This window comes from Saimiri boliviensis, chromosome 3 (assembly GCF_048565385.1).
Source record: "Saimiri boliviensis isolate mSaiBol1 chromosome 3, mSaiBol1.pri, whole genome shotgun sequence".
Lineage (NCBI taxonomy): Eukaryota > Metazoa > Chordata > Mammalia > Primates > Cebidae > Saimiri > Saimiri boliviensis.
In genome coordinates, this window is record NC_133451.1 from 140,340,204 (window position 1) to 140,367,338 (window position 27,135).

General features: G+C 33.7%; 1 protein-coding gene and 1 pseudogene across 1 annotated transcript in view; one reads left to right on the plus strand and one right to left on the minus strand.

The window, feature by feature from the left end:
• IQCM (IQ motif containing M) overlaps positions 1-27,135 on the plus strand; it is a 405,329-nt gene that overhangs the window by 314,345 nt on the left and 63,849 nt on the right. Inside the window, 1 exon segment of the mRNA XM_039479166.2 lies at positions 13,450-13,611. Within this exon segment, the coding sequence (XP_039335100.1) occupies positions 13,450-13,611 (162 nt within the window).
• Positions 9,362-9,457, minus strand: LOC120367838 (U6 spliceosomal RNA; annotated as a pseudogene).

A 27,135-nucleotide genomic window follows, 5' to 3' on the forward strand; every position in this document is an offset into this window, starting at 1 on the left:
ATAAAATAATGTCAAGATTTTTGAGGGAAAATGCTACACAATTGAGAAGTAGATGTTATTTTTTAGTTTGTAATACTGATCTAAACCTCATGGGAATAAATATAGGGAAAAACATTTTTTTTTATACCAGATCAGTAGCAGATCATATGACAAAATAAATGAATGAGCAGCTGCATTTCTCAGGGAAAAAATGATATGCTTTTTTTATTTTCAACTGTAATCTTACGTAAAACATGTTGATGCCACTTGAAACATAAACGTCCCTTTAAAAATCAGAACCAACGTACTAGATTTCAGGGTAAATCATCAGAGAAACAGCTGTTAGCCTGTCATGAAAGGGATGCATGCAGTAACAATACAGATAAAAATGCTGAACTCATGAAACCTTTTGTGTTACTGCCCAATGATGATAACAATTACCCTAAGCACAGGCAACATTTAGCAGAATGATTAAATTGGATCTCTGTAAGTTATCATTTTGACCAGAAAGTGAGGCTGTATATTTGATCTTATCATGTTCTTTTTATTAGGATCATATTTTTAACTACCAGGTGGCTGGTTTATTATATTGATTTTAATCTTAATTTTTAAATTACATACCAGGAGTATCAAGTGTGTACAAACTCAAAAGCATGATAACTTATATGAGAAATAACTGTGTACATGTTTTATAGCTAAAACTGAGAGATACACATAAATATTTATATCTAAATATGGTTACAACTAACTTACATGAGCCTGTTCAGGAATCCAGATATACCTTACCTTGACAGCCCTGTTGCCCATTTGGCCACACTTTTTCGAGCCACTTATGTTTGATTAATTCTAGTCTTTGAACCAAGAAGACAACACTAATATTCAAAAAAGAAGTGCTCCTGAAGGCCTCTCCAAAGGTTATATTGTTCACAAAGAAGAGCTGATTGTCAACAAAATGTCTGTTGATCATGCTTCGGGTTAAAGGAAAATAATGAACATTGCAACTATGATTCAATCACAGTGTATTATATATTTTTTAGACATGATGCTTATAAAGTGTATTTCCCCCCCAAAAGGTAATGAACATTGACAGAAAGGGATCATTTAATGAAGAGTAGTTTTTTATTTTAATGTAGTAAAATTCATCTATCTTCTTTCTTCTATTTCTGAAGACTATTTCAATGCATTATCTGAACTAATATAAACTTTCCCCCTATTTCTTCAAGACAATAAAATATTTTAGGCTCATAGTTGTTATCAATTTGACTAATATCTTCTGTCAATTTGCTATGTACCACTAAAAACAACTGCTCATTATTTCCTTCAATTCATTTTATCTTAGTGCCTGCTAATCTGTTTTTTTTTCATTTCCATATAATTTTTAATGAAATCTTCTTTAAATCCCCATTAATATAGTGATAGCTGTTCTCTAATTTTCTTTATCCTTTAAGCTTGTTATCCTATGAAAGAAATTAAATACAGCATAGTGGACTGCATACACATTTCTAAATTATGTGAGCCTATCTTTATTCAAGCAATTAATCTTGCCCTTTTAGAAGAAACCCAAAGGGAAATAAACCAAGTTGTCTTATATTTCCGGGAAACATCATGCACAAAACACAGGGATTTGCTGTTTACCATATCTCAAAAATTAGAAATATATCACCTAAATAGCACTTTTCTCCTGAATGCAAATTATTAGATAACCTGATTGATAAATGTTTACTTTGATCTAGAAATCAGCTTGAACTGACAACTTAATATATTATAGAAAAAGTGTGCTATTTACACATTCATTTTTAAAAGTATGCTATGAGAAAAAATGTCTTTCCAAATGTCTTTAATTCATCTGGATAATAGAGGAAGATAATCTAAATATATGTAGCCTTTCTCCTTTAAATTGTTAGCCAAACCTCTAAATTGTCAAAGGCAGCAATATGTCTGGCTAAAATACTATGTGATGAATTGGGAGTTTAGCTTTTTCAGGAATTATCATATATTATTTTTGGTCCTTTAAACAACTACTTTTACAAATTAGAAACTTAAAGTATTTCCTAAATTATCAATATCTTCTACTGACATCCTACTAAAAAAATAAGAAAATTATCACAGTCAAACTTTATTTTACCTCTCCTTCCAAACATCTCCCTATTTAAAAAATCTTACAGTTAAAAATATTTTTAAGGATTCTAACATTTATACTTTTCCTACAAGTTTTACAGTTGTTTGACCTTATAGACTGATGTATTTAAATGGACTGAGTGCTTGCCAGTTTCCTTCCTTCCTTCCTTCCTTCCTGCCTTCCTTCCTTCACTCCCTCCCTCCCTCCCTTCCTCCCTTCCTCCATTCCTCCCTCCCTCCTCTCTCCCTCCCATTTTACCATTGGCTTCTTGATTCATTAGTTATTTTAATTCAATTTTATTGGCTCTATTTTAACAAAATGTGATGTTTCATTTGTTGTATTCCAAGAAGAGGTTGTAGGTGCTGTATTTTCTGAGAATGTTTTTTGGTGTTTTTATATTTGGCTTCATATAAAACTTTTGATTACACAATTTTCTCAGAAGTTTATAGGTATTTTTCTTCTTATGTTGAATGTTGTTTTGTAACATCCAAAGCCAGCTGTTATTGCCTGTTGGAAGTGATTTGGATTCCCAAAGGACGTGTTTTATAACTTTAAGTTTATTAAGCTTGTCATGATCTTTATAATGTACAAACTTGACTAGGCTATGATTTCGTTATTCAATCAAACACTAACTTAGATGTTGCTGCAAAAGATATTTTGTAGATTTGATTGAAGTTCATGATCAATTGACTTTAAGTAAGGGAGATTATCCTAGATAATATGGGCAGACCTGAAACAATCAGTTGAAAGGACTTCAAAACAGAGCCGAGGCTTCCCTGAAGAAATTCTGCCTGTGAATAGTAACTTCAGCCATGCAAAAGAATTTCAACTTGCTTTTTCTGGTGGCCTGTTCTCTCTCTCTCTCTCTCTCTCTCTCTCTCTCTCTCTCTCTCTCTCTCTCTCCTCTCTCTCCTCTCTCTCCTCTCTCTCCTCTGTGTGTGTGTGTGTGTTTGTGTGTGTGTGTGTTGAGATATAGTCTAATAGTTCTTCGTCTATATCAATTAAACACTGACTAATACAGATTATTTTAAAATGTAAAATTGAGCAGTGTGTGGAGGTTAGAATATTAAGGAGCCTTACAGAAAAAGTCTAGATTTCCTTGAACAGACTGTTAGTAGAATTATGGATGTCAAAGACTCTGCTCATAAGGACTCAGAAAGAAGTCAGGAGCATGGTAGGGAAACTTAAATTACCTTAGAGAATATCTAATTATAAACAGACTGTTAGTAGAAATATGGATGTTAAAGCTGCTACAGTGAGAGCCCAGGAGGAAATGAGAAGCATGCCGTTGGTTACTGGAAGAGAAGAGATTCTTGTTATATAGTGTCAGAAAGCTTAAATTAGTAGAATAATATCCTACAGTTACATAGGAAGAGAATTTTCAAAGTTTGACCTTGGACATTCAGCTGAGAAGATTTTTAAGCAGAATTGACTGTGTAGCCTGGTTTCTTTTTGTTGCTTATAGCAAAATGCCAGGGAAAATTGCATTAGAAAGAAGTACTATTGCACAACAAAGAACCAGCGCTAGATGATCTGGGAAATTTTCAACCCATTCAGATTGTGAAAAATGCTAAAATGGAGATTCACTGTCAAGAAAGCATACTCTAGAGGGACAGCTGAGATTACAGCTGGACAACCTTTCGCTGATACCTCAGAAAGATCAAAAACAGAATTTAATCACAAAAAGGCTCTTTGAAAAGAAGAAATGTGTGACTCACAGGTCTCATTAGTTACCTAAGCAGAAGCTAGAAATGAGGATAGTTTTCTTAGTTTGTTTTGTGCTGCTATGACAGAATACCTGAGACTGAGTAATTTGTAATAAACAGAAATGTATTTTCTCACAATTATGGAGGCTAGAAAGTCCAAGATCAAGGTGCTAGCAACTAGTGATGGCCTTCTCACTGTATCATTACATGGTGGAAGGCAGAAGTGCAAAGGGACAAAAAGGGGGCTGAATGTAGGGCACTAATCACTTCCCGAAAGGTATCAACACTGCCACAATGGCAACTAAATTTCAAGCTGAATTTTGGAGAAAGCAAACATTCAAATCGTAGCAATGGGATTATATAGGAAAGATTTGTGGGGAAGTTTCCTGTCTAATGAAGTGAATTCCCATGATACGCATGAGATCTCAGAATTTCTGAGAATTTTAAATCAGTAGAACACTGCTAGCTTGGACCAAAAGGGACAGAAACAGAATTAAGTAAAAGAAGACTACTGGACTCCCAAAAGTGCACAGGCAGGAAATAGACTGTTAAAATGACTCAGCTGCTAACCCATGGTACTTTTCAAAAAAAAAAAAAAAAAAAAAAAAAAAAAGGGTGACTTAGAGGGCAGAGCTGAAAACCACAGATTATTCTTGCCTTAGAAATGTTCTTAAGTTTGCCCAGCTGAGTTTTGAAATGGCTTGGGATTAGTAACGCTTTTTCTTTTTCTTTTATCCCATTTTGAATGGGAATTGCTTATTCCTGTGTCATCAAGGTATTTTGTGAGCAGATAACTTATTCTTGAGTTTCACAGGTCCATAAATGGAGGAGAATTATGTACCCAGGGCTTCACCCATGCCACATTTAGATGTGTCCACTCTAGACAGTCTTTCTTATTTAGGTGTTATTTTTATTGTTTCTGTTATATATTCTTTTTTTTTTTTTTGAGACGGAGTTTCACCCTTGTTACCCAGGCTGGAGTGCAATGGCGCGATCTCGGCTCACCGCAACCTCCGCCTCCTGGGGTCAGGCAATTCTCCTGCCTCAGCCTCCTGAGTAGCTGGGATTACAGGCACGTGCCACCATGCCCAGCTAATTTTTTGCACTTTTAGTAGAGACGGGGTTTCACCATGTTGACCAGGATGGTCTCTATTTCTCGACCTCGTGATCCACCCGCCTCGGCCTCCCAAAGTGCTGGGATTACAGGCTTGAGCCACCGCGCCCGGCGCTCTGTTATATATTCTTTAAAGTTATTGGAAGTTGTAGGAATTTTGATCTTTCAGTAAAGATGCAGTTCTATTTATATTTTTGGTTGATTAAAACATACTTTTTCTTGGTATAGGAGAGTAAAAGAGAAAAACTTTGACATTATTGTGTCTTTTTTAACTAGAAAAATAATTACCTATTAATGCATGTGAATAAATCAGAGCCAGAAAATTGTACGTTTGTTAAGTAAGTAAATCTTCCATTTATAAATTGGTTTGTGTCTAACCATGTTTCAGAAAAAAAAAATTAAGGTAATCTTAACATTAGTACTATCAATAAACAAGCCTCAAATTATAGGCATCTTTTACATTATTAGGAAATATAAATAGCCGGGCGTGGTGGCTCAAGCCTGTAATCCCAGCACTTTCGGAGGCCGAGGCGGGTGGATCACGAGGTCAAAAGATCGAGACCATCCTGGTCAACATGGTGAAACCCCGTCTCTACTAAAAATACAAAAAATTAGCTGGGCATGGTGGCACGTGCCTGTAATCCCAGCTACTCAGGAGGCTGAGGCAGGAGAATTGCCTCAACCCAGGAGGCGGAGGTTGCGGTCAGCTGAGATTGCACCATTGCACTCCAGCCTGGCTAACAAGAGCGAAACTCTGTCTCAAAAAAAAAAAAAAAAAAGAAAGAAAGAAATATAAATAAGTCTGGATAGTGAAGTCTAAAAAGTTAGAGTGGCTGAATTCCAAACGACAGCACTTATTTTTAAAAATTAATACACAAATTTTAAATAATCATTTATTTGAATTCAGTTCGAATAATCCACCAGGAAGAATTCTCATTTGTTTGGAATTCATTTTTTACTGAAATAACATGGTACTGCTTTTGCCTCTTGAATATGGAAAGAGACCTAAGCACAAGAAAAGGGTAATATATATATATATATATATATATATATATATACATACATACATATATTTGCATTCCAGGGCTAATGTAATTGTTGAACAAAGGCATAAAGCTAAGCTCATTATAGTCAACTGCCAATTATTGCAATTTTTGTTAGGGATTTAAATAGTATGGGAAAATAGTACTTAAAATATTTAACTGTGTAATTAACTGCAATGTTTAGCTCAAAATACATTTAAAATTGATATTAGTAATGAATAGCTTAAAAATTCATTGGATTGCCCTCTGCCCCTTAAGGATGTAGAAAAATGACCAAAATGATGTGATTTGTCTCAAGAAAAACAAAAAGACTAGGTAATTCAAATTTAATTTATCAATTAAGAAGCACTACACTTGCTGAGCGCCAATGACTCACACCTGTAATCCCAGCACTTTGGGAGTTTCAGGCGGGCAGATCACCTGAGGTCAGGAGTTTGAGGCCAGCCTGACCAACATGGAGAAATCCTGTCTCTTCTAAAACAAAGAAAGAAATATAAAAAAAATTAGCCTGGCATGTTGACTCATGCCTGTAATCCCAGCTACTCTGGAGACTGAGGCAGGAGAACTGCTTGAACAGGAGAGAAGGGGTTTCAGTGAGCAAAGATTGCGCCACTGGACTCTAACCTGGGCAATAAGAGTGAAACTCTGTCTCAAAAAAAAAAAAAAAAAAAAGAATGGCTACACTTAATTGGAAACTCATGCATCTGACATATGAGGTAAATTTCTTTATTAAAAGAATCTTCCCAACACAGTGAAAAGAAATATCTTGTGGATTATGTATGCTGAGACCAATAAAAGCTGCCACTCTGCTCTTAAATTTTAAGATTTTTTTGTTGTTATTATTGTATTACTCTCACAAATGTAACTAAGGTTGGGGGAGCATTTATCTTTACATTAATGGATTTAACCTACCCATCTTGAGACTCAGAGATAAAAATATTTATTTTTTTAAAATAGAATACTTAAAATTAATCACTTTAATCATTTTTGAGATAATGTATTACTTCCAATATGCACTTGTACACACATACACACTCACACACTCACACACACATGCTTTTAGAAGAAAAAAAAATGACCTTCCTTAGAAATCCTCATAATACTATTGGAATTATTAACTAGAAGTATTTTAGTGTTTTGGGCAGCTATATAATTTATTTCTACATAGTGATGTGATCTGTGTTACTATCAAAAGCCCATAAAGACAGGAAAAGGAAAATATCTTTTAGCTTTCTATACTGAATACTTGAAAAGATATTTAATTGATTAGGCAAACAAGCAAAAACTAAGTAAATACAGAATGAAAAGAATGTTAAAATGTTAGCGTATTTCTTTATGAACTCTTTATTCCACCGAAGAAGTGAACCTTTTGAACTAACTGTAGGTTTTTTTAATTGAACAATCAAATAGCTGTGATTTCCTAATTTGCTACTTTAAAATAACATTTTCATTGGGTTTATAAAGGTATGTATCAACAGCACAATTTTCATACATTTAACCTTTAAATATATAGTGAAGAATATTCTGACGAAATTTATAATATGTGCCTGATTTCATGACCTGAAAGGATTTAAAGGAAGTAATATTTGCTATAATTTAACATTTTAAAATAATTTATATCCTCATTTTATGTTATTTACTTTTAGTCAAGGGTTAGAGAATATTTTCACTCTTGTCTTAATTAACTAATGTTGGTATTTAATTGTAACATGAGATTGGTGGTCCTAGCATTTATTTTTACAGATCATATTATTAATTGACATATCATTTAACTGCCTTCTTCGCTCTTTTGCTCCTTGGTTTTGAAAGTTAATGTTTTCCTTTATCAGTGATCTTTAAGACCTTATATTTCAGCTTAAAAGAAAGTAAATGGAAGAAAGTTTCATTAATTTAAGAATGGGGCTGCTTTAGATTCATTTTTCCTCAAGAAGTACATAATTTTTTATATTGATAAATTGGTATCCTCCTTTTTAACTATTACTAAAAAACAGAAATAAGCTTAGATAAAAATGGCATGACAAAAAATCATGACATTCACTTATTTCAAATAAAAGAAAATGAATGCAACATAAAGTGCTTTGACTGAATCCTGACAAGATATTAAAAGTATAGCGTTTAGAATTTGGTTATTTACAGTGGGTTATGGATTATTTATCTACCAGTTCAAACTCACATGTGAAAACTCCTCACTAAAACCTCAAGGTATTGACTAGTAGCCCATGAGGGATGCATTAGCAACTTAATAAATAACATTCATTATTCATTAAATATTATTTGTTAAATTGCTAATTCATTGTGGATGCATAATATTCACAATGAAAGAAAACATCCACTACCTGTTGCCATTGTTTTTAGCCTGTGATCTTTATATTAGTATGAAAACTATAAAAAATGTTTTTTTTTAAATCTTGCAGATGAATTTAATTACTAATAGTACAAGTACAGGGTAAAGATAAAGGATTTGGCTGTTTCTATCTGTACTTATAAATGCTTGTTAAAAATTGACTTAGAGTAACTAGGCCTATCATTCTGGTTTAATAACTCAAGGTCACTAGTAAAGCTTTGTTAGCCACCCAAGTCTTCCTGGTATAAATTAGGACTGGTCCTGACCTTAATAGTTTATACATTTGCCCATTTTTAAGTATTGTGTCTGCACTGGCATTTGTGTGAAGGAGCAAGCACATTAGAAAGAACTTGAAACTTTAAAATATTCTAGAAATTTAAGTTTCTCATGGTTCAATGTAAATTATTTTTCTGTCACCTGAGATGTTCTTGCCCATGCGTTTTTAGTGTGAAAATATCCTTCAGTAATACATACAAAAAGAGGAACAATTGTGACAATAGATGCTCTTTCTTATTAGGCTCACTTAGTAGAATGTAAAGCTGTCTGCCATCTTTATATCAATTTTCTAATATTTATTTATTAATTTATTTATTTTTAAAATCACTGTGATTCTTGAAGTACAACCTTGGAGTCACTGCCTTAAATAACCCACTTCGGAACCTGCAGGAGGGAGGCAACAAGCTCTCAGTAACACAGTACATTGTGTAGGAAAGGAAGGGAAGGGCAACTTTGAGTTCTCTGAAAACTCCTCATCCACCCTGCATGTTAAGCATAATGAACCTCAGTTTTCTGAGAGGCAAGGGAAAACTAGAGGTGGTGTAGAGTTCATTCTCTGGGATTTTATATGAGCCATTTTTCTTGGCAAACTGAGAGTGCCATCATTAGGGGTTTTGACCTGAGGGCTCTTCAATAGCTGCTACAAAATAATTTTTTTTCTTTCTTTCTTTGAGATGGAGTCTTGCTGTTGTTGCCCTGGCTGGAGTGCAGTGGTGCAATCTTGGCTCATTGCAACTTCTGCCTCCCAGGTTCCAGCAATTCTGCTGCCTCAGTCTCCTGAAAAATATGGAACTCTTCACAAATTTGCATGTCATCCTTGTGCTAATCTTCTCTGTATCTTTCCAGTTTTAATATATGTGCTGCCGAAGTGAGCACTACAAACTAAATTTTTATGAAAAAGACCAACATCAGTAAACCTCCAGGAAGGAGCTGTAAGCTGCTCTTGGAGGGCTAACCAGCAGGCTACACTTTACAGGGACAGCTGCAGAAGGATTTTAAAAGATTGGAAGGGCGATAGCAAAGGGCGAGACCACCAGCTGACTTGCAACCATTGAAGTGCTAACAGTATTCTGATACCAGGAACCACTGTTAAAGCAATATGGCATTTTGGTTTAAAAGACCGGCTTTGAAGCTAGACAGAATATGGAATAAATTCTGGTTTCACCACTTACCAACTGGGAGGCCTTGAAAATGCTCTGGAACCTCCCTATGGTTAAGTATCTTGAGCTGTGATAATATTGACCTCATAGGATTGTCATCAAATTAAACGTGTTCTGATTTTAGAATTAATTTAGCAAATGTGTATAACCTGCTTTGGACACCTGTTGTATACAAAGCTCTCAATAAGTACTGACAACTATGTTTTATCCATTTGATAATTTTAAAAACTTCAGAATTTTGCATATGTGGCCTGGTGAATCAGGGATAAAGAAGAGCTCTTATTCTTTAGAGTTCCAAAAGTAGTGTATTGCTACGTCTAAATGCCATATGGCACTTAGTGTATCTAAAAAGAAGTAGTCCATAAACAGTAAAAATTATTAATATCAGAAACAAATTAAATTCCTGCTTTTATCTTGGGATGACATGTGTAATGAAATATAAACGAGAGTTTTACCAGCTATATACCTTTTAAAATGAAAAAAAAAATGTTTATTTGTAGTTAACTTTGCAATTATGAAAGAAGGTACAATCATTTAAAAAATCATGATGCCTTCTTTGTGTAAGTTCCAAGGCTCCATTTACACTACCAATTGGCAAATGGGGCATTAGCAAGACTCTGAACTACAAATCTTCAATGCGCATCTAATGTTACATTTATTCTTATGTTATCTTTGCAAATTCAATACTCCATTGACTTCATGTGTTTCTATTAGTCTTCAGTCAGGATAAGCTAGTAGGAGAAACTGGCAGTTTTATATTCACCACTACTTAGATTTTAGTGTAGCCATTTTTTTTTTTAGTTTTTTTTTTTAATTGCATTTTAGGTTTTGGGGTACATGCGAAGAACATGCAAGATTGTTGCATAGGTACACACATGGTAGTGTGGTTTGCTGCCTTCCGTCCCCTCACCTGTATCTGTCATTTCTCCCCATGCTATCTCTTCCCACCTCCCCACCCCCCATCCCTCCCCCCATTTTATTCTACCTGAAATTGAAGCATACAAAAAATAGAGATAGGTAATTGTAACACAGTGGTAAGGATTTGTGTATCTAAACATAGAAAAGGTACACTAAAAATACAGTATCCAAAACAAAACATGATACACCTATATAGGGCACTTAACATGAATGGAGCTTGCAGGACTGAAATTTGCTTCGGATGAGTCAGTGAGTAAGGGATGAGTGAATGTGAAGGCCCAGGACATGACTGTCCACAAATGTAGACTTTATAATAAACACTGAACACTTAGGTGACACTAAATTTATAACAAAAATGTTTTCTTTCTTCAATAAAAAATTAACCGTAGCTTACTATATTTTACCTTATAAACTTTTAAATTTATTTGTAACCTTTTGACATTTTGTAGTAACACTTAGCTGAAAACACAAATACATTGTATAACTGTACAAAAATATCTTATATGTTTGCATCCTTATTTTGTAAGACTTTTCTATTTTAGAATTTGTTTATATTTTTTATTTTTTTAACTTTTGTTAAAAATAAAGATACAAACACACACATTAACCTCGGCCTACACAGGATCGTCAATATCACTGTCTTCTTCCTCCACATCTTGTCCTACCACAAAATCTTCAGGGCCAATAGCAGCATGAAGCTGCCATCTTCTATGATAACAATGCTTTCTTCTGGATTAGCTCCTCAAGGACGTGACTCAGGCTGTTTTAGAGTTGTTTTTTTAATAAGTAGAAGAAGTACACTAACGTAATGTTAAAAATTATAGTATAGTAAATGTAGAAACCAGTAACAGCCGTTTATTATTATGTATTATGTACTATAAATAGTTGCCTGTTCTATACATTAATATAACTGGCAGTGCAGTAACATTGTTTATACCAGCATCATCATACACATGTGAATAATTCCTTGTGCTACAATGCTACCACAGCCAGGATTTCACTAGGCATTTTAGCTCTATTTTATATTTGGTCCATCATTGACTGAAATGTTGTTATACATCACATGACTGTATTTCAAAGCCCATTAAGAATGAGAACCCAGAGCTGTCTATATCAGTTAGGGTCCACTTAGTAGATAGAAACTACATAGTAATTTAAGCAGGAAAAGTCTAATGTAGTGGTTATTAACTATGACAGAGATTGGAGGAACTGTGATTGTCTACTAAGGGGTAAAAGAACTCTAATAATTGGCAAGAGAAGATATGGGGACCCCTTGGTCTGAGGTAAAACATCTAAGGAAAGAACAAATTTTTACAAAGGCCACCCATGGGGATTCAATGAATGGTGGAGTACACTGAGCTTGCATACTAGTAGCATTCATAGAAAAGCCGTTCTGCAGGTCTTGGGAAAATTGTCTGTAGGGAGATGTCACATTGTGAAACTCAATGGAAAGCCATCCATAGGAAGGTGCTGCACTGGCGGAACTCTCTAGGAAGTGGTGGGAGAGTAGTGCCCTCTGAGATGCCAGAGAAATTGTAGGAGCCTGCTGAGAGACCCACCAGATCCAGAAAGAACACATTCATCCTCTAGTTCTTTCCATTGCCCTCTTTGTTTTATACTTAAAATCATGCCATATTACAAGGAAGATGTGTTCTAGTCTCAGAAGCAGGACAGTGAAGGATGGATTTGGATCTGTGAGGCACTACATGGATACTTGGCATGCTGCTAGCTATGAAATCATGTCATATGGCCTTACATTCATTTTACCAGAAAATATGACATGTAACAAAAAAAAAGGGAAACTAAGAGGAAAGAAATAAATATATGTATTGGGGTTATAAGTAGAGATTTACATTAGTGTCTCTTCTTTAAAATGTTTATAGGCAGAATCACTTTAAATCCTCAGGAGACTGTTTTGTTGAATTTTAGGACCCCTACTTATCAATCAAAAACTAGAATTACAAATTGGAGGCCCAATGGATGTACCAGAGATTTTTCACTCTGCAATTTGAATTATTGCCTAATTCAAGTTTTTTCAGCTTCTAGTTATTACAGGTCATGTTCAGTTGAAAAAGATTCATTTGCAAATAAGAGCTTCCTTAGGTATCTGAAGCCTATTTGCATCATTTATAGACGGTGAGATTTAGGCAAGTTATTTAACTTCTCTTGGTCTCAGTTTCTACATGTAAAAGGAGATAATAATAGGACTTACCATATAGGTATGTTATGAAAATTAAATGTGTTAATATTTTAAAGCACTAAGAATAATCCTTTGCATATAATATGTGCTACACAAATGCCCAGATAAAAATAATTCAGTCACAGCAATATGCATTTTTATATTTTCTTAAAAACTATAGCTTAGGAATATTAATTCTTTTTGTAGTTCCAACATATGGAACTCTATATTTTCTCAACATTTTTGTCAGATTAATCTGATTCCATTATTTATATTAAAAGTAAGAATATATGGTTATGTTATAGAATGTATAATGTGAATGCTGTTCATTGGTTATCTTAATTATTTTTTCACAGCTTTAACAATACTGCTTCAAGCTGATAGTGGTTTAAGAAGTTATTAGTAAAGCCCTTACTGTTTAGTTTTGCTTGGAATTAACTGAACAATGAAGTTCAGTTGATAAAGTAACTTTGACTAAAGCAAACATGTTTTCAGTGTGACCTATAGTATCCAAATTGTTAAATCATTTTTAATTTGCATCCCTTAAAAGAAGCAACTATGATACTCTGTAAAATATTTAAAATTTTATACATTTTCTCTTTTCTTTATAGATGGCAAAGAAAAATATTCTGAACTAATCAAAAAGTCCAAAGCAATTGAAATGTTATTTACACTCTATCCTCCTGAAGGTGCGAATGTGCCTAACAGTACACGACTCAAGTCAACTTGGTTGAGACCCATAGTAAATGGGGAAGAAGGATATAGATACATAGGTAAGATATTGAACATTATTTTTTGTTGTAAAGAGGAAGTAATACCTTATAATATTAAATATATAATTATATTCATTACTTAGATGATGTGGGGTGATAAGTAGATCCTATAGAATTGTTCTCTTCTTAGATACTATGCCTGCAATTTAAGAAGGGAATATTTTATGCTTTCATGCCTACCCTGGAATAGGGGAACTACCTTGTGCCTGTTTACTAACTGGTTGATGAAAATTTGGATTGTTTTCACTTCTGCATTACTACAAGTAAAGCTGCTATGAACATTCATGTTCAGGACTGTGTTTAGACATGTGTTTGCATTTGTTTTGGCTAATCTGTTTTCCATAGTGGTTAAAACATTTCATATTACCCCTACCCACTGCAGATATACGAGAGTTACATTTGTTCCACAGCTGTATCAACACTTGGTACAATCAGTATTTCTAATTTTAGCCAATCTAGTAAGTGTGTATTGGTATGTCTTCGTGGTTTTAATTTGCGTTTCTCTAGTAAATAATGTTATTTGGTATCTTTTTTTTATGCATTTGTCATTTGTATATCTTTGGTGAAGTGTCTATTCAAAACTTTTGATCATTTTCATATTGTTTATTATTATAAGTTTTGAGAATTCTTTAGATATTCTGAATACACATCATTTAATCTATATATGCTTTGTGAATATTTTCTCTGAATCTGTGGTATTTCCTGTCTGTTAATAGTTTCTTTTGAAGAGCAGAAGTTTTTAATTTTGGTAAAGTACAATTTACTACTGTGTTCCTTTATTACATGCATTTACTGCCATATCAAAGAAGTATTGACCGGGACTATCGTCTTGAGGTTTTCTTCTAGAAATTTTATAGTTTTAGGTTTATGTTTCAGTGTACGATTGCTTTGGGGTTAATTTTTGTACATGGCTCAAGTTATAGATTGAAGTTCTTTTTTAATATATTGATATAACATACTTTCCAACAGAATTTGTTGAAAAGGCTATTTTTCTGTGAATTAACTTTGCAGTTTTGCAAAACTAAATAGTCAAGGAAGATCTATAGATGGCAAATGAGCACATGAAAAGATGATCAATATTGTTAGTCATCAGTGAAATGCAAATTTAAACTACAGTGAAATGCTACTACTCATGTATTAGAAAGGCTAAAATAATTGTTTCAATTTAACGATACCAAAGAAGGAGGTGGAACACCTTAAACACACGTTACTTGTGGAAATGCAAAATAATACAAACACGTTGAAAATATTTTGATACTTTCTTATAAGTTAAATATATTCTAATAATAAAGCCTATTCTATTCCTAGCCAATTACCTATTCCTAGGTAATTACCCAAGATAGAAGAAAGCATTTATTTATACAAAACATATAAATACATAATATATAATCACCATATATATACATTATATATAATATGCATGTACATGTATGTATGTGTGTATGTGTGTGTATATTTTATATATATATATATATATTTAAAATCAGCATTATTCAAAGTTGCCAAAAGCTGAAAACAACACCACTGTTCTTCAACTGGTGAATGGATAAAAAAAAATTTGGTTTATGCATAAAAATTTGGTTCAGCAATAAAAATAGAGGAGTGAAATATTGATACACACAACATGGGTGAATTTCAGATGCATCATATTAAGTGGAAGAAGCCAGAGTCCAAGGCTATGATATGACTCCATTTAAGTGGCACTTTGGAAAAAGCAAACCTATAGGAACAAAGGTCAAGCCTGTGATTGCCAGGGCTTAAATTTGATGGCAGTGTTTTACTACAAAGAGCAGCATGAGGAAGTTCTTAGGGTGATGGAACTGTTCTGTATCTTGATTGTGATAGTGATAACATGATTATAAATGAGTCAAAACCTATAGAATTGTACACCAAAAGGAGTGAAGTTTACTATAAGTAAAATGTTTAAATATAAACACAAAATTAAAAGAGAAGAATTTATAAAAATGACCAATAAGTCCATAAGAAGATGTGGACCATCATTAGTCACAGGGAAATGTGAATTAAACCACAGTGAGATATCACTATACATCTAAAAAAATAGCTAAAGTTAAAAAGACTGGTTATATCAAGTGTCGGCAGGGATATGCAGCAAATGGAACACTAATATCATGCTAGTACAAATAAAAAATGATTAATACACATCGCAAAATATTTTGGCAATTTTTCTTTTTTTTTTTTTTTTTTTTTTTTCTCGAAATAGTCTCATTTTGTAGCCCAGGCTGGAGTGCAGTGGCATAATCTCAGCTCACCACAACTTCTGCCTTCCAGGATTAAATGATTCTTGTGTCTCAGCCTCCTGGGTGGCTGGGATTACAAGTGTCCACCATCACACCTAGCTAATTTTTGTATTTTTTTTTTTTTTTTTTTTAGTAGAGATAGGGTTTCACCATGTTGATCAGGCTGAGCTCAAACTCCTGACCTCAAGTCTAGGCCAGTCTAGGCCTCCTAAAGTGCTGGGATTACAGGCATGAGCCACTGTGCTGGCTAATTTTTTAAAAAAGTTAAACACACACTTGCCATACAAAAAGCCATTATGTTTCTACATATTTATTCCAAAGAAGAGAAAGTGTATGTCTTTTCAAAATCTTATATATGAGTCTTCATAAAACTCTTTTTTGTAAAAGCCTAAAACTAATAGAAACAATTGAAATAACCACCTACAGATGAATGGATAAACATATTGTGATATACCCATGTAGAATACTCAACAATGTAAAAGAAAAAACCTGGATACCTTCGATACATGTAACAACACAGCTGAATCTCAAAATAAGTATGTGAGTGAAAGCAGCCAGACAATAAAGGGTACATACTGTATTACTTCATTTATGTAAAATACTAGAAAATGCAAACTGAGTACTGACAGAAACAAATATGTGGCTACCTAGGAATGGGGATTGGAATTAGAAGTGAGAGGCGATGGGTTAAAAGATTTGAGAGTGATAGAAGTGTTTATCATCTTGATTGTGGTTATTGTTTCACGATGTACAAAGTCAAAAGTTATTAAATAGTACACTTTAAATATATGCAATTTATTGTATGTCTCAATAAATCTATAAAAAAAAGTTAAAAACATAATATTAAAGAACCAAGGTAGAGAAATTTTTATTTTGGTAGTATTTTTAAAAGATGTTTTCTCTTGAAGTTTTGAAACTTGCATTTTAAAACTTAAAGAGAGTTGGCTGGGCGAGGGGAGGAGGGGCTCATGTCTGTAAACCCAGCACTTTGGGAGGCCACGGAGGGCAGACCACTTGAGCTTAGGAGTTCTAGACCAGCCTGGCCAACATGGTGAAACCCCATCTCTACTAAAAGTACAAAAATTAGCTGGGCGAAGTGGCAGGCGCCTGTAATCCCAGCTACTCAGGAGGCTCAGGAAGGAGAATCATTTAAACCCAGGAGGTGGAGGTTACAGTGAGCTGAGATTGCACCACTGCATTCCAGCCTGGGCAATGAGAGTGAGACTCTGTCTCAAAAAAACAAACAAAAAAAGGGAGTCACAAATTCAGTGTAATATCATTGGGCTGGTGTATACAAAGGCATATTTAAGTGCTCAGTTCTATAATAGCCTAGAGAAAGAAGAGAGAAAGAAAAGGAAAGAAAATCATGAAAAAGAATATCTTAAGTTGAAAGCTTTGGGTTCAACAAGATGAATTAAGAACCTGACTGCTATTTATTTTCTTTGTGATTTTCCACCTGAAATTATCAGAAGGTGACCTATATTTATTTGTGTTTGTTGTTTAGAGACTGTTTGCTCTAAATAGAGCAAATTTTGTTGAGATAAAACAAATAAAAAGAAAATATGCAAGTGGCATTATGTTGTTACTTTTGAACTCTGTCTTCCAAGCTTTTTGCTATTTTTTTTTTTAACCTTTTCTTTGGGTTAAGTAACCCCAGCCTTGAATCTTTTTGAATTACATTGTTGTTAAATTGACTGACAAGAGATTTGCAACATTTGCTTTGAAAAAGATTAGTCTATTACAGAGGTGCTTCCTAAAACTGAGTAACTCCTTAACTATAAACATTTTAGGGAAGATAGCTCTGGGAATTTATTATGTGTTCCAATATTAATACTTTATAATGTAGGTACTCCTGTTTATTGATTTCACTCTGTAAATTCAGAGGTCTATCAACAGCAAAAACCAAGGCGTAAATAGAGCTACAAATGCTCCATAAATGGCATAGGTTGGTAACAAATTACCTAGTATTAGGACAATACATTCCCTAAAAATCCTGGTATATCCATAATTTTATATCCTGTATTTCTTAGAATAGTGGTTTGCTTGTAACTGGAATGCTGCATAAGTCATAATTTCAACTTGTTTAATAGGTGCAAAGAGTTTCTTCTACATTATAATTTTATAATCTTAGACCAAGTAAAAAACAAGTCTTTAATTTTTTTCCTGGAATATATGGCTTGTCACACTTATTTTTGGAAAGGCTCTTTTGGAAAGTTAGTCTTTTATCATATCTTCGGTTGTCTTTCCTTATGCACTGTCTGTCCTCAAGCTCCCCAACCCTCTGACCTGCTACAAATATGCTGAACTTGTTTCCCTCCTTCATTAAGCTTTTGTGACTTTGGCAAAATTTTAACCTTGAAGCTGTAGATTATAGTAGGGAGCATTTTGGTCCTACAATTCTTGGAATTCTAATGGAGATACCTTGAAGGGTTGGATTAGCTATTATCTTTCAAGAAAATCACTTAGGAAATACAAATGAATGTTCAAATTACTTTCCCAAACCAATGGTCCATTTTAACTGAAATCGTATTATTGTATTACTGTCAAGTTTCTTATTAGTTCAGATGCTAAGTAATATCAATGCCCTATAGTTCTACTACTTTTCCATATCATTTCTAGCACTTCATTTTACTTACCCTTGGAATACATGGTTATGTAAATTATGTAATTAATACTGGAACCTGATTTCTTGGCCTAATCACTATTGTGTTTCCCGTTTAAAAAGTACAAAGTATTTTTTATTGTTGTTCAGTTTGTTCAACTGCCTTTAGTCAAGACCTGACATACATTTGCTAAATTAGAATCTGTCCTAGCTTTAAAGATTCCAGCAATTAGGCAATCATACTTGACCGTCAAGGCGATTTTTGGTGATCTTTAAGAATTTTCTGCTTTGCAACATAAGACTTTCTTTTCTTATATATCCTTTGTTGCAGTTGAAACTTATTCACTAACAACAAAATAAAGGCTATGCATAGATTATTATGACTCTCTATTTTCTAAAATGGGCTATTTAATGTATTCTTCAGAATCCCTCCTGCTAATCCTTGATCCCTTTTGGCACTTCTCTCTGAATCAAATTTTCTCATTTCTTTTAAGGGAAGAAGATCAGAATAAGACATGATAATCCAATACATGTTTGATTTACTGTGAATGTAATCCTAGCTACTAACTAGTTCCGCTTATATTTTTGCACTTTTAAAAGACTTTTAAAAATACACATCCCAGCATTTACTTGGATTTCTACCCATATTTTTAAATCTAATTTTTGTCATATTTTCCTGTAACTATTTGATGTGTATATCATTTATTTTGCCTTCTTAAATTTGCTATCCTGACTTGTCCTGGTTTTCCTTTGCTTATTTAGAATATAGATATTTATTACTCTTGTTAAAACTGAGTTTAATTTTGAACCCATTCTTTGAGGTGTTCTTTGAGGATTAATTACTGTAAAAAACTTATTTTCTCATTTGAAAGGAGCTCTATATATTTTATATCATTTATATCTGCACAAATACAGGAAATGGCCTATTCTAATTTGGATAAGTTTAAATGCACTATGTTTAGGTCGGTGTCACGCTTTGCATATCTGCTTGCTTGAAGTGACAGATATCGTCACTGAAAAATCTATTTTATACCAAATAGGACTCAAAAAGTTGTTTGGGTATATGCCCATTCATCCCTTATTGTATTCACTATACACAGCCATCAGCCTCCAATGCCATGTTTTCTAATGTCCTTTTGATTATCTTTGGTAGTGGCAAATGGATGTGAATGTGTTTTCACGGTAATTGTAATTGTTGATGGGAGAAACGTTTTATGTTTACATGGTTGAGTTGGTTCAAACTTTCAACATTTGCTATACTTACATGAATCATCCAAGAGTAAGATAAAAACAATTGCTATATTGTATCTGGCTAAAGCTTTTGACTATGTTCAAGTTACAAATAAATGTATTAGTGTGATGAATTAGATCTTCCTCATTTAATGAAATGATTGTGTTCTGTTGAGAAACATTAAGTTTACCCTGCCCTCATGACTCCTTTGTGGAGGATACCTTTTAGTTTGTAATTAGTGGTAGACAGGTAACAGCTGCCTACTTGGCATATTCTTGAATTATGTGTATATGTAGAACACCTGTGTATTAATAAGAATCACCTGTCAAAGGGCAAATAAATATGTGGCTGAATCTCTGGTCAGGACCTTCAGTACTGGAGAGCTGTTGGCCCACAGGCTTTCAGGCTGTTGGTCCCCAGGGTAGATCCACTCTGATGTTCTATCTGGGTGTCTGCCTTTAAATACCTTCAGCCCGTCTGGATGGGAGTCTCCTGACTGAGCTAGTTCTCGATAGTGTTCTAAGTGAATTCCATTTTTCCTTGGACTTCAATGATAAAATCAGAGATGTGTCTCCTACCTCCCAGACCCAAGTTCACCAAGCATGTTGGAAACATTTGAGTAAGAAGATACTAAGATGGTACCAAGTCTATTAGATAACAAAAAAGCTGGACATTTACAGCAATCTACCACTCAGTACTGATTAACTTTGTGAGATGAAAATTGGAGGATTAATATTTTATAATGATTTCTGTATCTATTTATTTGACAAGTATTAACTGAGTGTCTACTATAGACTTGGCAATAAAGATTGAGAAATAACTTAGGCTTAATATCTGGCATAGAAATGTTCACATTCTAACAGATACAAAGCACTACCAGAGTTTTGGCTGAAGTAGGTACAGTGAGCATGGTTATTCATTCCTGGGTCAAACAGAATGCTTCCAAATGAGGAACTTAAAAAAAATCTAGGAAGAACATCTAGAAATTGAAAAAAAGTGACACTAGCAGTATCTGAAATAAGACCCACAGATCTGAATTTACTATCTATTTAAATAAGGGGGAGTTACACTAGTTAAACATGGTCTCTGAGCAAAGGAGGCTGTTGATCTTATACAGGGTTTTTGAGAAGAGTGGTAGCCAGTCTCCAAAATGACTGCAAGGATGTGGTTCCTGGTTCATGCTCTTGTGTATTTTCCCCTCATAGTGCATCTGTGTTACTAATAGAATATAGCAGTGGTAATGGTACTTCACTTCTGAGTCCAGATCATAAAAGAGTCTGGCTTCTTCCTTGCTCTCCTTTGGGTAAGTTGCACTGGAGAAAGCTAGCTGCCATGTCATGAGGACACTCCAACAGCCCTTACGAGAAGTGTATGTATTGATGAACTGGGACTTACCTATACCAATAAGGCACTGAGTTCCATGTGAGTAATACAATGTGGAAATGAAGCCTCCAGTCAGTCCTTCACATGACTGCAGCTCCGGTGAGAGCTTGAAGGCAACCTCATGGGAGGCCCTAAGCCTGCACCACCTAGTAAAGCTACCCAGATTCCTAACTCTCAGAAATGGGGTAAGATGAATTTTGGTTGTTTTATGCTTCTAGTTTGGGAGTAATTTTTTATACAGCAGTAGATAACTAATACAGAAGGAATATAGGTAAATGATTAGTAGCTTTTAGCAGTGGGAGTAAAATGACACAGGATGCTGAGTGTGGTTACACAGGAAAGACTGAGTTGCTGATTGACTTTCAGAAATGTGTTACTAGAATAAGAGTTTTGTTCAGTGGTCAACTTTGAAAAGCAGGAAGTCTCACTGACTGGTTGGCTTTCAGAAATGTGTTTACTAAGATTAGCTGTTACTTGTTGATAAAACAGGTTTAAAACTGGTTCTGAGAGTTTCTTATCAACTTATCATTCAAATATAATGGATTAAATAGGTTAAAAACAAGTTCTAGTTTTTACTTGTTACCATGGGTGTAGAACTCTTAGAATATTCTTAGGAGTGTTGGAAAATACTGCTCTCAAGAAACAGGGGCATAAGGAAAAACAATAGAGATTGCATGTTAGTTGATTTAATAGAAGCAATTAAGTGTAATGCCTAGGAAAAGAGAGTGAGTACATCTGGCCATACAAGATGTATACACAGAGAGATCTCGATGTAATATTTAATAGTTATAAAATAAATCTATATAATATTTTGAAACCGAAATCAATTATGACTTGAGTTTTTTGAGCAAGGGGTAAATAAGGTTGAACAGCTTCACAGTTCCTTGTATCTACTATAATTGTTGTGATGGTTAATTTTATGTGTCAACTTGACTGGGCTTAGGGATCTCCAGATGGCTGGCAACATTATTTCTGGGTGAGGGTGTTTCTAGATGAGTTTAGCATTTAAATCAGTAGGCTAGGTAAGAAAATTTCCCTCACTGATGCAGATGGTTATCATCCAGTCTGTTGAAGATTAAAAAAAAAAAAAAAAGTTAGAGAGAGGGTGTTTCCTCTATGTACTTAAGCTAGGACATCCATATTCTCCTGCCTTGGACATCAGTGCTCCTGGTTCTTAGACTTTTGAACTTGAACCAGGACTTACACCATCAACCCCCAAGATCCTAGTACTCTGGACTCAGACTGGGACTTATACTATTGGCTCTCCAAATTCTCAGACCTTTGGGTTTGTACCATCAGCTCACTGGGCCACTAAGATGCAGATGCAGACTGTGGGACTTCTTGGTATTTGCAATGGCATGTGCTTGTCCTTCATAATCAATTTATTTATGTATATATCTCTGTCTCTCTATCTATATGTATCTATTGGATCTGTTCCTCTGGAAAACCCTGACGGATACAGTTGTTATGATGAAAAAAGTTGTATAATCAATGTAAAGTTAATATTTATTCACTTCATACTCTTATAAGACTGAGAGCTATACATTTTCTCATGTTATCTTTGTAATCTATGTGATAGAAGCTGTATCAAACTCATTTTATAGAGGGAGATACTATTTCCTCGAAAGGCTAAGTAACTTGCTTGAAGTCATGCAGCTATTGAATAGTACAACCAGGATTTCAGTGCGGGCATTCTAACCCTAGAGCAAACATTTCCATATTAAACTGCAAGAAATGTGCTTTATTTTGATGGAGATGATATTGAATCAGCGGGAAGCTATTAAATTATGATTAGTATATCATTTTAGAATGTATTGAGTTGTGTGCAATAATCATAAGAAAATAATGCATATGGATTTATTTGTAAGGATGGTAATTACAGCATTGTAGCGAAAAGAAATGTCGAAATAATGTAAATGTCCAGCAACAGGGGAATAGCAAAATAAATTATGACATAAACAAGACAGAATTCTATGTGACCATTATTATTATGTTATTGAATGTTTACTTATAGGGAAATATGAATAATAAATTTTAATGAAAAAGATTACAGAGCAATGTATCATGTATAATATACTCATATAATTACATAAAATGAATTAAGAATATGCAAACTTTAATCTCTGGATTTTGTGAATCCAGCGGGCTTTATTTACTGTTTTAATATGACTGAATTTTCTAATTTTTCTACATATTCTATACATTTTGATGCACATTTATTTTTTAATATAATAAAATATTGAGTCTTAAAAATATTATTCTGAACCTCCATATTTTATGCCATATTCCTCAATTTAAAATTAAGCTTTATCTATTTTTACATTGTTCTTTGTTGATAAATTCATATTTATCTTATTTGTTTTGATTTTGCTGTTAAACTATAATAAAATGAGTATGTTTACATCAAAGTAAAATATAGCCTTTCAGTGAAAAGGAGAAATGAGGCCATTTTAAAATATCATTTTGCAAAACTATTTAAAAATAGTTGTATATTTTAAAATATGTAAAACGTGTTTTATATATACAAAATACATAAAATGTGAAATATATAATAATTATTTGGGAAAGTTCTGATAATTCTATAAGCTTTTAAGAAACATTTTGCTTAATCATCCTTACTCCCCACTGTAATTCTCAGCCCATAGTAGGTATTTGTGCATAAACTATTTGATGTGTACATGAAGGATTACTATAGCAGCTATGTTTTCATATTAAAGATAAATACATTTTTTTATCATTTATATATTGAAATCACTTTGTTTGCTCTCTCTCTGGGTTCCTTCAAAGATTGCTGTAACATATGGCTGTAATATAGTATGGCAGTTCTTTAACGTTTAAATTTTTTTCATTTAATAAATAAAATATAAATTTACCCTTGGGAGGCAAAAATCCAAATTAAGATAAGAGCATTATTCAGTCACTCCACAAATATTTATCTAATGTCTGTATTTAATACCCCATGATAGACATGAGGAGGACTCAAACGTAAATAAAACATCTTTCCTCTCATGTGTTGGTATAGACTGGGTAAAGGATATATACAAATAATTAACTACAATAAGTGATGAGTGATGTAAAACAAGCACACAGTGAGTGTGATGTAAAGTCATAAGTGATGTAAAACAAACACACAGTGAGTCCTCCATTGCTCTGCTAAGCAATATTGAGAGGAAAGGTAAAGAAAAGGCTTTGCAAGAGAGAGGAGCATGGAAGCTGCCAACGTCTTTGGAGAACAGTGAGGGTTTCTTTAACATTATTCAAAGCTCACAGAAAGAGTCCCCTCAACTGAGACTGATACAGTTTTGCTCTGTGTCCCCACCCAAATCTCATCTTTAATTGTAATTCCCATGTGTCAAGGGAGGAACCTGTCATCCCTACTTGTCCAGTGAGGGAGGCAATTGGCTCATAAGGGCGGATTCCCCCATGCTGTACTCATGATAGTGAGTGAGTTCTCATGAGATCTGATGGCTTTATAAGTGACGATTCCCCCTGCTCTTTACTCTCCTGCTGCTTTGTGAAGAAGGTGCCTGCTTCCCCTTCCACCTTTGTTGTAAGTTTCTTGAGGCCTCCCCAGCCATGTGGAACTGTGAGTCAATTAAACCTCTTTCCTTTATAAATAACCCAGCCTTTATAGTAGTGTAAAATGGACCAATACAGAGACATTCCAAGTTGGCATAACCAGCCCTTCTAAAATAATATTAAAAATAGTGTATTTGTTTACTAGGAGTAAACACTACTTCATTATATAGTGATCAACTATAATATCCTATGCATCAATATTTTTATACACGAATTTACTATAAAGTGGATGGCAATACAAGCACTTACTCTCTAACATAAACACTTTTTATTATTTTGGCATAGTTTCCTCCAAGATTTTGTAGAACTATTTATAACCACAGAATATTTAAGCTGTAAACGGGATGTTATTTAACCCAACTTCCTTTTGATGTTTACAGAGAGCCAGTTAAGAGGTATTAGAAGAATATTTGAATTAAGGATCTGAGGGCACAGAGGCTAAGTGGCTTGTTCATGATCATGTCCTTAATTTTAACTGCTTTGATGATTCAAATTCAGGATCTCATTAGGTCCATACTCCACCCCCTTCATATACACATGCATGCACACACACAAATATGTGTGGGTACACTCTCCCAAACTTCCTGGCTTTTTACGAAAAGTAATTTCTCTGGACAAAGAAAATATAACATTTGTCTATGTACTAGTCTTTATTTTTATCTTTGCTTTCCTTAAAATAGGAAAAAGCTTAAAAATAGGCTGTTGGTTTTGCCCTTTGAGTATTTTCTGAAGGAAAAACGGAAAGAAATACTGCTTGCTCCCCCTGTTGCTCTTTCTTGGGAGTGGAGGTGAGTTGAAGTCATTGGACTAAAGCATCCTAGCCTGGCAAAATTTCTTGTTGCCTGTGGACAAGTTGAGTAACAACCTTTTTGGAAAGCTCTGTTCATGCATTTTTGGCCCCTCAAATCTTGCTTTGCATGCCTATTTTAAACTTAATTCCTTTACTTTTCCAACTACACATATTAAGTAGTAGGAAATAGCACTTCGTTGTGAAAACTCTCATTAAAAAAACCCGATACTTATTAGATGTAAACGTTGCTTAAGCTGAAAATTATTTAATGTCCCTAGGGGAGAATGATGATGTTTCCCCCACTAAGTCTGCCACATAATGAAGTGAAAATGTTTTCACAATACTTTGGAATTTTTATAGTTGTCCTCTGAATTGTTTGACTGTCAGTTAAATTAGAACATTTGATAATTGTAGGGAGCTGATAAGACTTTCTATTAAAGGTATGTCATTATGTAAATCTCAGTTCAAATATAGTTTGCCAGAACCCTGTTTTGATTATATAATATTATAATAAATTAACCTGTTAAATAAGCATACCCGGAGGGCACAGAACATTTTAAATGTCTCATGTTAACATTAGATTAAACAAGCATGTAAATCTTATACTAAAACCATAGTTATCTTGTTTTTTCTCTTAAAAGGCTTTAAAATTTGAAGCATAGATTTTTATAGAAATATAGATACTTCAGACTTAAAATCAATCTAAGAATATAATTTATTTAGCTTTTACCATTTGCATATTGTGGGAAAATAGTGAATGATAAATACAAAATAAGTGTAGAGGCCCCCAGGTTTCATTTGGTATGCAAACACCTGGATACTAGAGCTATTTAATAAACATATTGACAGCTGCATGTATAAAACACTTATAATTTTATAAAAAGTAATTTATCTTTGCAGCATGTTGCAAATAATAGATGTTCTATTACAATTTTAGCCATATTTATTTTATTTATAGATGGGAAAGGATCAGTGATCATTATTATCACATACCTGTTTTAATACATTCCCATCACAGTTATATTCTCTTCATTTGTTTTTGGTGGTATGGCTCCTTTATGTTTCAGTGTAAGTATGAAAATAAATGATTCTATGTCAACTTATTGGAAGGAAAGTTTCAAATCATCTTACATGTATATATTCATTCATTTAATTATTACTCTAAAGTACATACTGTGGTATTATGTACCAGGAATCTGTAGCAATGTAGAGACAAAAAGAATAATAGAGAAACTGGACATTGAATATATTTCTATCTATCCAGTACACAAATGGCCTCCCTGAGTGTCTGAATTTAAAAATATTCAAAGCATAAAATGTTTTGGCACTGTTGAACATTCATGCAGGTCAGAATTATGCATATTAACCTCCATTTGAAAGTCTGTCTAATGGGCACCTACTATCAATTTTAATAGTAAAATTTAAAGGTAGAAGAGAAAAGTGGAAGAGATAGATGGGAGAAGAATTTTATAGCAGATGTGGGTGCCTTACTGAACATTGTCATAGGTATTGGCAAATTTCAAGAGAATGATTTTTATCTTCAAAACATAATTACTATATGATATTCAACCTATATATGTTATAGGTATATAACTATAACTCACTGTATAATAATAACCTGATATCTTTCAGTTTCTTGTTTTAAGTTTGAGGTTAATTGAAGTTTTTTTATAATTAGTTT